Source organism: Bufo gargarizans, chromosome 4 (assembly GCF_014858855.1).
Source record: "Bufo gargarizans isolate SCDJY-AF-19 chromosome 4, ASM1485885v1, whole genome shotgun sequence".
NCBI lineage: Eukaryota > Metazoa > Chordata > Amphibia > Anura > Bufonidae > Bufo > Bufo gargarizans.
The window spans coordinates 156158013-156171032 of NC_058083.1; the positions used below are offsets into that span (position 1 = coordinate 156158013).

At 41.4% G+C, this 13020-nt stretch overlaps 1 protein-coding gene across 3 annotated transcripts in view; it reads left to right on the forward strand.

Annotated features, from left to right (window-relative positions):
• The window catches only part of RSRC1 (arginine and serine rich coiled-coil 1), a 330125-nt gene that overhangs the window by 98382 nt on the left and 218723 nt on the right, over positions 1–13020 (forward strand). For all 3 annotated transcript variants that reach the window (XM_044290570.1, XM_044290571.1, XM_044290572.1), the window contains exon 5: positions 12131–12167. In XM_044290570.1, coding sequence (XP_044146505.1) covers positions 12131–12167 — 37 coding nt within the window. The remainder of the gene's footprint in view (positions 1–12130; positions 12168–13020) is intronic.

Below are 13020 nucleotides of genomic sequence, written 5' to 3' on the forward strand. Positions count from 1 at the left end.
TCTCACCAAAAGGAGTAGAGTGACTACTACTCCCTTCTTATTCTTTGTTAATTCGACCACCTTTCAATGAGAACTTTCTTTTGAAGGCAAGAAATTAAAGGGTTTGTCCCACGAAAAATATTTTAAATCTATTTTCAAACCAGCACCTGGATCTGAATACTTTTGTAACTGCATGTAAGAAAAAATTTAGTATAGTCACTGAGGTACTGTATTTTTCGCCCTATAAGACGCACCAACCCATAAGACTCACCTAGGTTTTTGGGGAGGAAAATAAGAAAAAAAATATTTTTAACCAAAAGGTATGCTTTTGGTGGGTTTGGAACTAATGGTGGTCTGTGGATGAAGGACACTGTTATGGGGGGGTGTCTGGTGGATGAAGGACACTGTTATGGGGGGGATCTGTGGATGACTGACACTTATGGGGGGGATCTGTGGATGACGGACACTTATGGGGGGGATCTGTGGATGACGGACACTTATGGGGGAGATCTGTGGATGACGGACACTTATGGGGGGGATCTGTGGATGACGGACACTTATGGGGGGGATCTGTGGATGACGGACACTTATGGGGGGATCTGTGGATGACGGACACTTATGGGGGGATCTGTGGATGACGGACACTTATGGGGGGGATCTGTGGATGACGGACACTTATGGGGGGGGGATCTGTGGATGATGGACACTTATGGGGGGGGATCTGTGGATGACGGACACTTATGGGGGGGGATCTGTGGATGACGGACACTTATGGGGGGGATCTGTGGATGACGGACACTTATGGGGGGGATCTGTGGATGACGGACACTGTTACAGGGGGGGATCTGTGGATGGCACGGTTATATATGTGCCATCCACAGACCCCCCCCCCCCCAAAAGCCCATAACAGTGCCATCCACAGACCCCCACCCCTTAACTGTGCCATCCACAGATTCGGCGCGTCACTCACTGACTTCACTTGCCTGCGCCGCCTACTTCATTCATAAAGTAGGCGGCGCAGGCACATGACATCAGGGAATTATGCTGCCGCCCGCCCGGCCCGCCTGCCGGCATTATACAGAAGCAATTAGGATATACGGTACTATTAGGAGTGAGGAGGGAATGTTTAATAACTTTTAATTGAATAATACATTTTATATTTGTGCAGCACTGGAGCGGCGGGGCTATAGTACAGTGACTGCACCGCCCTGCTGCAATTGCCGGCCCCCAGCTCCTCCTCCCAGTCCCTCCTCCGCTCGCACATCGCAGCTAGTGATGTTAAACATGTCAGCATTCGCCCCATAAGACACAGGGGCATTTTCCGGCCATTTTTGGGGAGGAAAAAGTGCGTCTTATGGGGCGAAAAAATACGGTATTCAATGAAATGTATCTGTATAGCGCCACCTGCTGTTTTCTTTCTTTCTTATTTCTCTGGTTCACGGAGAAGGTCGCACATGCTCCGTTTCATCCTTCAACTGCCTCCAGAGCTGTGATGGGGAGAGCATGGACACGCCTCCAGAGCTGTGATGGGGAGAGCATGGACACGCCCCCTTAGCTGCAGCAGAGAAGACACTCCCTTGAGCTTTCAGCTTGATATAAATCTAGCAGAGCAATGAATGGATTCATGTGAGTACAGGGTTGGTTCTAGCTTTGTTAGAAAGAGATTGTCCTGTGCTTTTATGATTTTCTTTTTTTACATCATAACATAACCTCTTTAATGTACAGACATTTATGATCATCAGTGTCTTGTGCAGCTTGTGATGTGAACAATGGCCATTTAGGTTACTGTTGCCTGCTGTCTCTTGCTTAATAATCAATAGGCATCAGAGCATCGAGCCTTGACAGCTAATGAACAGCTCCTGCGATTGCCGGTGGGAGAACCGCTTCTGGGTTTTCAGCCCTCAGATGCAGTGGGGGACATTTGCCCATGGCATCTGAGAGGTCAAATGTCTATGATCATCGCTGACCCCTAATGGCCTAACCCCAAGCAATCATCAGATTGCTGTTTCTGTTTTTAGCAATACAATTATATTCATTGATAAATAGAAAATGCATTATATTCCAATGTAGTGCTGCTCCCTGCAGACCTGCAGACCTGCAATGGAGTATATCTCTGAAAGGCATCAGAGCCTCCAGCAGGCTCGGTCTTTCACAACAAATGAACGGCTTCCCCGATTGCCGGTGGGAGAACTGCTCCAGGTCCGGAAGCGCTTCAGGGTTTTCAGCCCTCAGATGGTGTGGTGACATTTGAGCATGGCATCTGAGGGGTTAAATGTCTGTGATCAGTGTTGTCGCCATCACAACCACAACAGTATATTTGATATACTATCAGGTGGGGGGGGTAAAACTTTAGCAGAAGGTTTTTTTTTTTTTTTTTTTTTTTACATTTGTTAATTTATTTATTTTTTGCCACTGATTAGCCATGCTTTCTTTCTTCACGTGGCTCCTCGCGCTTGTTTGACCACAACATTTACAGTAGACCAGCCTCATGTTACACCTCCATACTGCTGAGCTGTGCTGCCTCAACTCCAAATCGGATGAACACACCATGTCACTTTCTCAATATTATTACATTAAACCAAGTGGATTTTGATTGATAACCTAATATTGAACTAATGCAAAGCATCAATCATAGGCACTATATTAATTATTTAATATTGCAGTGTAATTGAAAAATCAATGTGCAGTATGAGCGGAAGGGAAACTCTTGGTTCCCCGAAGATTTAAAACAGAAGATGATTAAAAAAAAAAGCGAGAGCGAGACCTGCAGTGCTCGTGTGTTGTCTCGATACAAATCTTTATTCATTTGCCAATATTCTCTTCCCTCTCTGCACTTCAGGAGCATGTTATCAGTTCTGAGGCCTGTAATTGAATTAGGGCTGCTTTCAGAGGAGAGGCAAAGTTGTACAAATATTGATAAAGTCATGACAGGGATAGCACAGCGCACAGACCACTAAATAACCGCCAGACACCGCATCGGGGAGTTATCAACCAGTGATAGAAAGCCTCCCCTCTCCCTGGTAAATTAGCTTCATTAAGAAGGTTGCACTTAAATGTCTCATGAAATCCTCAGGACTTCATCCCTGTCTAGATAATGGACAGCTCAATGCCTTTTCCTTGTTAATGGATTCTCATCAGCTTTTCAGCAGCAGTTGTGCTTAAACCCTTGAAAATAATGACCTGTTGGCAAACATTCTTGACCTGGAATTATTTTTTTTTCCCTCCGCTAAATCCTTTCAGTTTTAATTCCAGCACAGACAATGCTGTCAAGAGACAACTTCTTCTTCTGCAAGAGCTTGTCTTTGGTGTACTTTTATTAGGAATGGTCAGGCTACATGCACACAAACGTTAAAAATGTCCGCATAATGGGCGTCACGCGGCTATGTTAAGCACCAAGTCAAGTCTATGGGGCTATTCACGTGACCATTTTTATTTTTATTTTTTTAACGAGGCCATCAAATATAGGACGTTTTAATGGCTAGACAGTCCCCATTGAAGTCAACAGGACTGGCTTTAAAGGCTGCTTGGGAGTGCACCTGCCTATGTCCTTTTAGGGGTTGTAAAGAATTACTCCCTTATCTACTTGTATGAGCAGAGGCAGTAACTCCGCTCTTGATTGTGAAGGACCTGCTCTCAACATGACACACAACACAATCGTGCTGGGAGCCCATAGTGACGTCATCGCTCTTAGCGCAGATCCTTTGACAGGTCCTTCACAATCAAGAGTGGAGCAACTGTCCCTGTGCATGTAAGTGGATGAGGGGAGTGATTTTTTTAATTAATTTTTTCTTCTGCTAAACAGCTGAGGACCACTATGGGGGACATTATTTACTGCTGTTATAGCTGGGGGCCACTGTGGGGGACATTTATACAGTTGAGGGCCACTATGGGGGACATTATTGCAGCTGAGGGCCACCGTGGTGGACATTATTGCAGCTGAGGGCCACCGTGGTGGACATTATTGCAGCTGAGGGCCACCGTGGGGGACATTATTGCAGCTGAGGGCCACCGTGGGGGACATTATTGCAGCTGAGGGCCGCCGTGGGGGACATTATTGCAGCTGAGGGCCACCGTGGGCGACATTATTGCAGCTGAGGGCCACCGTGGGTGACATTATTGCAGCTGAGGGCCACCGTGGGTGACATTATTGCAGCTGAGGGCCACCGTGGGTGACATTATTGCAGCTGAGGGCCACCGTGGGTGACATTATTGCAGCTGAGGGCCACCGTGGGTGACATTATTGCAGCTGAGGGCCACCATGGGCGACATTATTGCAGCTGAGGGCACTGTAGGGGTTGGGATTTTATTAATAAATTTTAAAAAAGCCAATTAAATTCAGCCATTTTTAATGGCCATGAAAAACTGTTACATAATGGGCATTAAAAATGGACAGACGGACAGAAAATGGATGCACATTTTTTTTTTTTATGTGAATTTTGGTGCAGATTTGCTGTATGAAAATCTCTCCATTCAATTCAATGGGAAATCTATTTTGCAGTGGAAATCCCATAAAATCCACAAGGATTTTTCTGCAGTGTTTTCCACTACAAAATCAATTTTCCATTGAATTGAATTCATACAGGAAATCAATAACACATTATGTACGCTGCAAAATGTAAATGCAGGGATAGATAATTTTCAGCTGCAGAGGATAACATGGGGGAAGTCTTGATGTTGCAGATTATGAGCGAGAAGTTTCCATGCATTTGAGGGCACCTGTAGTCCTTCTTTATAAGAAGAATAAAAATCGTGGTCAGGACTTGGGAGTTCCTCAAAGGGGTATTCCACTGTTACAATCATTTTTAACTGATATTTTCATGCAGTTTTCGTGTACATTTTCCACACGCCTTTAGGGTCTATTCACACGTCTGCAAAATGGGTCCGCATCTGTTCTGCAATTTTGCGGAACATGGTGCGGACCCATTCATTTTCAATGGGGCCAGAATGTGCTGTCCACATTTGCGGATCCGCACTTCCATTCTGCAAAAAAATTGAACATGTCGTATTCTTGTCCGCAATTGCGGACAAGAAAAGGCATTTTCTAGTGAGAGTGCCAGCGATGTGCTGTCAGCAAAATGTGGAACGCACGTTGCTGGGGTCCGTGTTTTGCGGATCCGCAAAACACATAAGGACGTGTGAATGGACCCTTATTTTCCAATTTGGCTCTGCTGACCATTTTTTACCATGAAAACGAATCCCTCTGGTTTATTACATCCTTTATGTAGCACTTTCTGTTGCTGTATCCAGCCAATCCCATGATGCACTTCTCCATTCTCTGCCACAGCTCCAGCACCGCACAGTTAGTTTATAGCTCCTCCCACCGAGTTACATAGACATTCCCCAATCACTGCCCCTGTTTCTGCTTTGACACGCCCATGGACATAACATCAGAGGAAATGAGAGTGCTGCATTGACATGGTCATGTGACCACAACCCAGAGCGGAAGATAGGAGCAAAAAGGTAAAAAAAATACATTGCAAAATTACGTCAATTTATGAAGATAATTATTTTAAAGTGACCCCTTCAAGACCAAGCTAGTTTTAACCTTCAGGCCAGACCATTTTTAGCAAATCTGACCAGTGTCACTTTATGTGGTAATAACTTTAAAGCGCTTTTACTTATCCAGGCCATTCTGAGATTGTTTTCTTGTCACATATTGTACTTCATGACAGTGGTGAAATGGAGTAAATAAAAAATCATATTTATTTATAAAAAAAATGCCTAATTTACCAATTTTTTTAAAATGAGCAAATTTCCATTTCTCTACATTTTATAATAGACAGTAATACCTCCAAAAATTATTACTTTACATTCCCTATATGTTACTTCATGCTTGGATCATTTTGTGAATCCAATTTTATTTTTTGGGGACGTTACAAGGCTTAGAAGTTTAGAAGCAAATCTTGAAATTTTTCAGAACATTTCCAAAACCCACTTTTTAAGGACCAGTTCAGGTCTGAAGTCACTTTGTGAGGCTTACATAATAGAAACCACCCAAAAATGACCCCATTTTAGAAACTACACCTCTCAAGGTATTGAAAACTGATTTTACTAACTTTGTTAACTCTTTAGGTGTTTCACAAGAATTAATGAAAAATGGAGATGACATTTCAGAATTTCACTTTTTGGGCAGATTTTCAATTTTAATCAATTTTTTCCAGTAACAAAGTAAGGGTTAACAGCTAAACAAAACTCAATATGTATTACCCTGATTCTGTAGATTACGATCACAAATGGGGTGTTTCTGTAAACTACTGTACGGGCACACGGCAGGGCACAGAAGGAAAGGAATGCCATATGGTTTTTGGAGGGCAATGTCATATTTGAAGACCCCTGATGCACCCCTAGAGTTGAAACTCCCAAAAATTACCCCATTTTGTAAATTACAGGATAAGGTGGCAGTTTTTTAGGTACTATTTTAGGGTCAAATCATATTATTCAAAAAGACAATCCTAAAACATAACATTTATTGGTAATGCAAATAAAATAAGTTGTGTCCACAGATAAAGTGCAAAACAAGATCAACGATTGGGATCAAGGGTGTGTAAACCCCCGATTACTATTTTATGGCACATATGATTTTTAGTTGCTCTTTATTACACTTTGTGAGGCAAGGTAACAAAAAATAGCTATTTTGGCACCATTATTATTTTTTTGTTATTTACAATGTTCATCTGACAGGTTAGATCATGTGATATTTTTGTAGAGCAGGTTGTTACGGACGTGACCATACCAAATATTATTTGTTTCAGTTTTACATAATAAAGCATTTTTTTAGTGTCTCCATATTCTGAAAGCCATAGTTTTTTATTTTTGGGCGACTGTAGGGTCTCATTTTTTTGTGGGATGAGATGACTGTTTTATTGGTACAATTTTGGAGTGTGTTTGACTTTTTGATCAGCTTGGTATTACACTTTTTGTGATGTAAGGTGACCTTGAGGGGTTAGTCCATGTGATATTTTTATACAGCAGGTGATTACGGACGTGGCGATACCTAATATGTATGCTTTTTTGTTTTGTTTATTAATGTTTTACACAAAAGCTGCATTTTTAAAACAAATAAAATCAAGTTTTAGTGTCTCCATATTCTGAGAGCCATAGTTTTTTATTTTTTGGGCGATTGTCTTAGGTAGGGTCTCATTTTTTGCGGGGTGAGATGACGGATAGATTGGTATGATTTTGGGGTGCATATGACTTTTTGATCACTTGCTATTACAACTTTTTGTGATGTAAGGTGACGATTACAGCTTTTTTTAATTTTTTATTACACTGTTCACCTGAGGAGTTAGGTCATGGGATATTTTTATAGAGCCGGTCGATACGGACGCGGCGATATGTAATATGTCTACTTTTTTTTTCTTTCTATTTTTTACATAGGTTTTTTTTTTTACTTTATTTTGGAAAAAGGATGCTTTTTTTAAAAACTTCTTTTTTATTATGCAAAAAAGCACTTTTTTTTCCCACCTCTATTTAACTTTTTATATTTGTCCCACTGTGGGACTTCATCTTTTCAGGGTTTGATCCCTGTTTCAATACAGTACAATACATTCTGTATTGTACTGAATTGAACTTTCAGAGTCTCACACAGTGAGATGCTGACAGTTGCTTAGGAGACCCACCACTCAGGCTGGATCTCCTGGGCTTCCGTAGGCTGGCAGCTCTGATGCCTGTGTAAGGCATCGAGGCTGCCATGGCAACCATCGACTCCCTGCCAGCGCAGTGGGGGGGCAATGGAGTCAGAGGGAGCCTGTATACCCTGCACATGCCGCGGTCGGCGCTGACAACCACAGGTTAATGTGCCGGCATCTGTGTGTGTGGAGATCAGTAACAAGCGGGCCCATGCTGCGGATCGGGCGGGTGCAGCTCCTGCACCTGCCTGATCCCATCATGTACATGTACGCGATAATGCGGGAAGGGGTTAAAAATGGTTATCTGGAGATTATCGCACCCTTCAACTCAATGTGACGGACAGAAACTTAAAGGGGTTATCCTCTGACTAATCTCCACATTCATTGCTCTGCTAGATGTCTATCAAGCTGACATCTCAAGGGGAGTGTCTTTTCTGCTAAAGCTAATGGGGCGTGTCCATGCTTTACCTAAGGCTGGGTTCACACCTGAGCGTATTCGATAAGCGTTTTTATCGGGCGTTTTTAAAGGCGGAAACAAGCAAACGCCCATTTAGGCGTGTTCCCGCTAAAGTCTATGGGCGCGACAATACGCCCCAAAGAAGCTCCTGTACTTTTTGGGGCGTAGGGCGCTTTACAGCGCGTTCGTACGCTCTGTAAAACGCTCAGGCGTTAGCTCAGCTTAACACAACTCTTTTCTTATTCAGCTCTCTCCCAATCACAGCTCAGGAGGTACTTGAAGGATGTAACTGAGCATGTGCGGCCATCTCAGTGAGCAGGACAAAGAAATAAGAAAAAGAATAAACAACAGGTGGCGCTATACAGATACATTTTATTGAATAACTCGGTGTCTATGCTAAATTTTTTATTAGATGCAATTACAAAAGTATTTAGATCCATGTGCTGGATCTTTAAGGGTCTGTTAGAGCAATTATCATTAGAATTTTTCATATAATTGAAATGGAGAAATTATCATTGCATGTATTGGTGTGTAAAAATCGAATGATGAACGATAAATTGTTCATTTTCTGTGGATTGGACAAATCCGCCTGACCAAAAGATTATCATTATTCACTGATACATTCCATCTTTTGATCAGTGTAAATGCTATTGTCTCTAGGGACAAGCGAGCAACAATCACAATAACAATTATTGTTTTGTGTAATTGAGCGACTTTTGAGCACAAACGACTCTGTAAATCGTTACTTGCAGCTCGTCAATGAGAAACTTCTGCCTATCTAATAGGACTTTTATACCATCTCATCATTTTAGTATTCAGGCTGAATATTCTGATCTCATTTTGAAATTTACATAATAAACTAACTTTTTCAGTTTTAAAAAAAATGTCTACATGAAATGTAGCTCAATGGTATCTGGTTGAGACATTCTATCTATGATGCCCTCATTACACCAAAGGCCTAATTTTAAGAAAAAGTGTCATAATTTGGGTGCAGAGCCTCAGATCAGCAAAAGGAAAACAGCAATCAGGTGAACCACAGGCTATGTGTCTATGCAGACAGGTGGATAGGGAGGTCACTGGTGACAGATTCCCTTTAAAAAGGGGTTGTCTCATCTCAGCAAATGGCATTTATCATGTAGATAAAGTTAATACAAGGCACTTACTAATGTATTGTGATTCTCCATATTGCCTCCTTTTCCGGCTTGATTAATTTTTGCATCGCATTATACACTGCTCATATCCAGGGGTTAGGGCCACCGCTGCAGCGCAGATACGAGGTTTCCCGGGATGGAAGCGGCTGTATATGCGTGTATTGTGCTCTCCCACGGTCCCGGCCACCGCTTTTTCCTATAGTGTGCAGGCACGACCATTGCTGATGGATTGCAGGGTGGTTATAACCCTTGGATACGAGCAGTGTATAATATGATGAAAAATGAATCCAGCCAGCAAAGGAAGCAATATAGGTAATAACAATACATTAGTAAGTGCCTTGTATTAACTTTGTCAACATGATAAATGCCATTTGTCAACCCCTTTACAGGACACCTGTCAGCAGATTTGTAGCTATGACACTGGCTGACCTGTTGTATGTGTGCTTGGCAGCTGAAGACATCTGTGTTAGTCTCACAGATGCCTTCATATGTTCATATATGCCAGAAAATATTTCAATATATGCAGATGATCCTTTATGAGCTTGCTGTAACTCCTAGAGGGTCATTTGCATACATTAAACATCATTTTTCTCAGCAATGCAGGCACATATGAACACGGGACCAACACAGATTCCCATTTGCCACTTCCTTTTCGAATGTCATGTCAATGGGAAAGCCATATTGAACAGAATGTAAAGGAGTTATCCAAATTCTAAAAGATCCCCTCCCCCCAATGCCCAGACCCCTTGTATGCATTATACTTGCCTGGCGGCTGTGCAGGGATCTGGAGGGACGCAGGTGCCAGGGAGCAGGTAAGCACAATGTATACAAGGGGTCCGGACATTGGGGGAATCATTTAGAATTTGAATAACCCCTTTAAGTCTGACCACCTAGAAGAAGAAGAAGTTGATAGAAATTGTAACTTGTATGAAGGAGACAGTATTGCTCGGTATTCTACAAAGCACTGGTACCGATGTGCTGTAGAATTAGAATGGATTTGAGAGCCTCTTGGCAGCGAAAGTTGATTTTAATCATTATGGTGCCATGCATATCATGTATTAGGTAATTGTTGATCCAACACCAAATATATTCCACTCAAGCAAAGCAGAGGAACTCCTTGTGATATGATGTGAGTGTAGGAAAATAAACAGCCTGAACATGTTAGACATAAACCATTTACATTGCCTCCGCAGCTTTTATCGCGGTGCTGACAGTATTCAGCACAAATACAGGATTTACACCCAAACATGGGTTCATGAAACATTTTTGTACCAACAGAATTTTTTTATTTTTGATTGATGTGCTTTACTTTCATAATTTGTCATACAAATTACTTCGCTACAAAGAAAGCATCCAGTGAAATTATTTGTGTTCTGGGGTATCGCTGAGACAAAAAAACCTTTACACTAGGAAGGGTGTTTGTTATTGCGTGCCATTGGATACTTACAGTCCGTCGTTCTGTACCATTTACCATATAGTTTGTCATTTTAACTAAGTTGGTTTACATCAATGGAGATTAGCCTACTATTGCTATATCAAAGGAACGTCACTCAGTTGTATGAGGTTACCAAAAAGGTTCTGCTTTTTAACGGGTTCACTCGTACACGTGGCCTAAACTAGACCCGTTATTCTAATCTTACACTGTAAATGACTAGAAAAAAATGGGTGGAATTTACTGAGTCTGGCACTTCTGATTCCAGTCTCAATAAGAAAACGTGCAGGCTCCAAAATGATTGAGACCCTCGAGTGGTCTGTACAGCAGTTTTCTGGCACACACATTGTTAAAGTTGCTGCCCACACTCTGCCCGCATTTTACAAAAGCGACGAGTGCCTGAAAGAGGAAAAATCAGTAATTTTTTTGTGCAAAATAGGACTTGTGCCAGAAATTGCTGCTTTTTTTTATACACCAGAAAACTGACACTTTAGGCTGTATGCACGTCTGCGTTTGGTAAATCCAGTAATATGTTCGGGCTGAGGTGCAGACTACCTAATTATATCAGGCGTAGCCGGACCCCACCGTGCCCCGCCGGATCCCTATTCACTATAATGGGATCCGTCAGGTGTCAAACAAAAATATCAGCTTTCTGCCAGAGAACAAATTCTGCGTGCGGCGATATTTTGCTGACAGAAAGCCAAAACTTGACAGATCCCGTTATAGTGATAGAATACCAGAGGGCCCTGCCGAGGCCTGGCTGTCCCGAATTTGGTCATTCCAGTAGTCTGAACAGACTACCACACTTGCTGAACACTGATGTGAACCTAGAGGAAGATTTATCTCACTTGCGGCACAAGAGTGGCTTTAAAAAGTCACCAGCTTTGTGGTGTTTTTTTTTTTTTTACTTTTTTAATGTGACTTTGATGGGTAAAAAAATTCAAGTGCCTCTTTAAAAAGAGTGCGTGCTAAGAATGGGGAAGGGGCATAGCTAACAGCAGAGGCAAATTTATCTTCATTTATACCACGTCCTCGGGCAGTGCGTCGGATATTAAGACCAGCGCAGAAAGCATCCATCTTAATAAATCTCCCCCTTAGTCTTAATTCCCCCCCCCCCCCCCCTGTGTTTTTATGTGTTTATTGTAAAAATGGAAATACAGATACCAATGATAAGTCATTTTTATTTTATTTTTTTCAGATATTTGATTATACACAAAACATTTTTTTGTGGGACTGTCTCTTTAACGTCATTCTGAAGATATTTCAGTCTTCATTGGGGATACGAAATAGATTTTATGTAGCTGTTTTTTTAACTTCTCTCTTGTTTTAGCTCTTATAAATCTTTTATATCCCGGTGCTACTACAGATAACGCGATACAATGCTGGTCAATATTTAAACGTCTGGGAGCTGTGGGCGATCTTGAATAAATTGTGTTGGACAAGGATTTAGCAAGTATTTAGAACTTTTGTTCTTCTCTTTCAGGGTTTCGGTAAACATCAAAGCTGGATTAGAACATCTGGTAAGTTCTACATTTCTCTTGAACATTTGCATCATCTTTGATATCTGCATTCCAAATGAACACTTTTCAATGAGCTTTGAATACCTTGAATTGAGAAAGTCAACGATTTCCCAAAGGGTTCGCTTGCCATTATTATGTGATGGGACTTACTCTTTCATTTAGCTTATCATCTCAAGGGAATATTAATTTTTTTTAAATTCTTTTTTATTTTGATGTGGAGAAGAAATGAAAGAGGGGACACAGTCATTGGATTGATGATTGTTTTAATTATCAGCAATAAGAAAAAAAAACTTGTAGATTTTTGGCACGGCAGGATCTGAAAAGAACAAATGTGCTCTACACACACATATTGCATGCATAAATAAATACGGCACGTTAAGATATGGGTTCTTCATGTGTTTTCGGTTTTATTTATGTGCTTTATATTACTTCATTTATAGAGCTCTGTTTTAGTGAATACCTGCATTCCCCATTAAAAAAATTCTGCAGCATATTTTCTTAGGACTCCACTGTACCATTCCTCTGTTATTCCTGCAAGAAGTGTAAGCATTTCTTCACAGTGCTCGTTATGATTGTCTTTGTCAATGCATTCCTTATGAGAATGATCTGATAAGAAATGCAAACATTTCCTCCATCTGACAGGTTTCTAATTGTGCAAACAAATACCAATTTACAATTTGCCTGATTGTGGAGTAGGTTATGTTGGTTGGTCATGGAGTGACACACACTAGCAACTGGACCGGTATCATTTAAAGGGGTTGTCTCACTTCAGCAAATAGCATTCATTATGTAAAGGAAGTTAATACAAGGCACTTACTAATGTATTGTTATTATCCATACTGCTTCCTTTGCT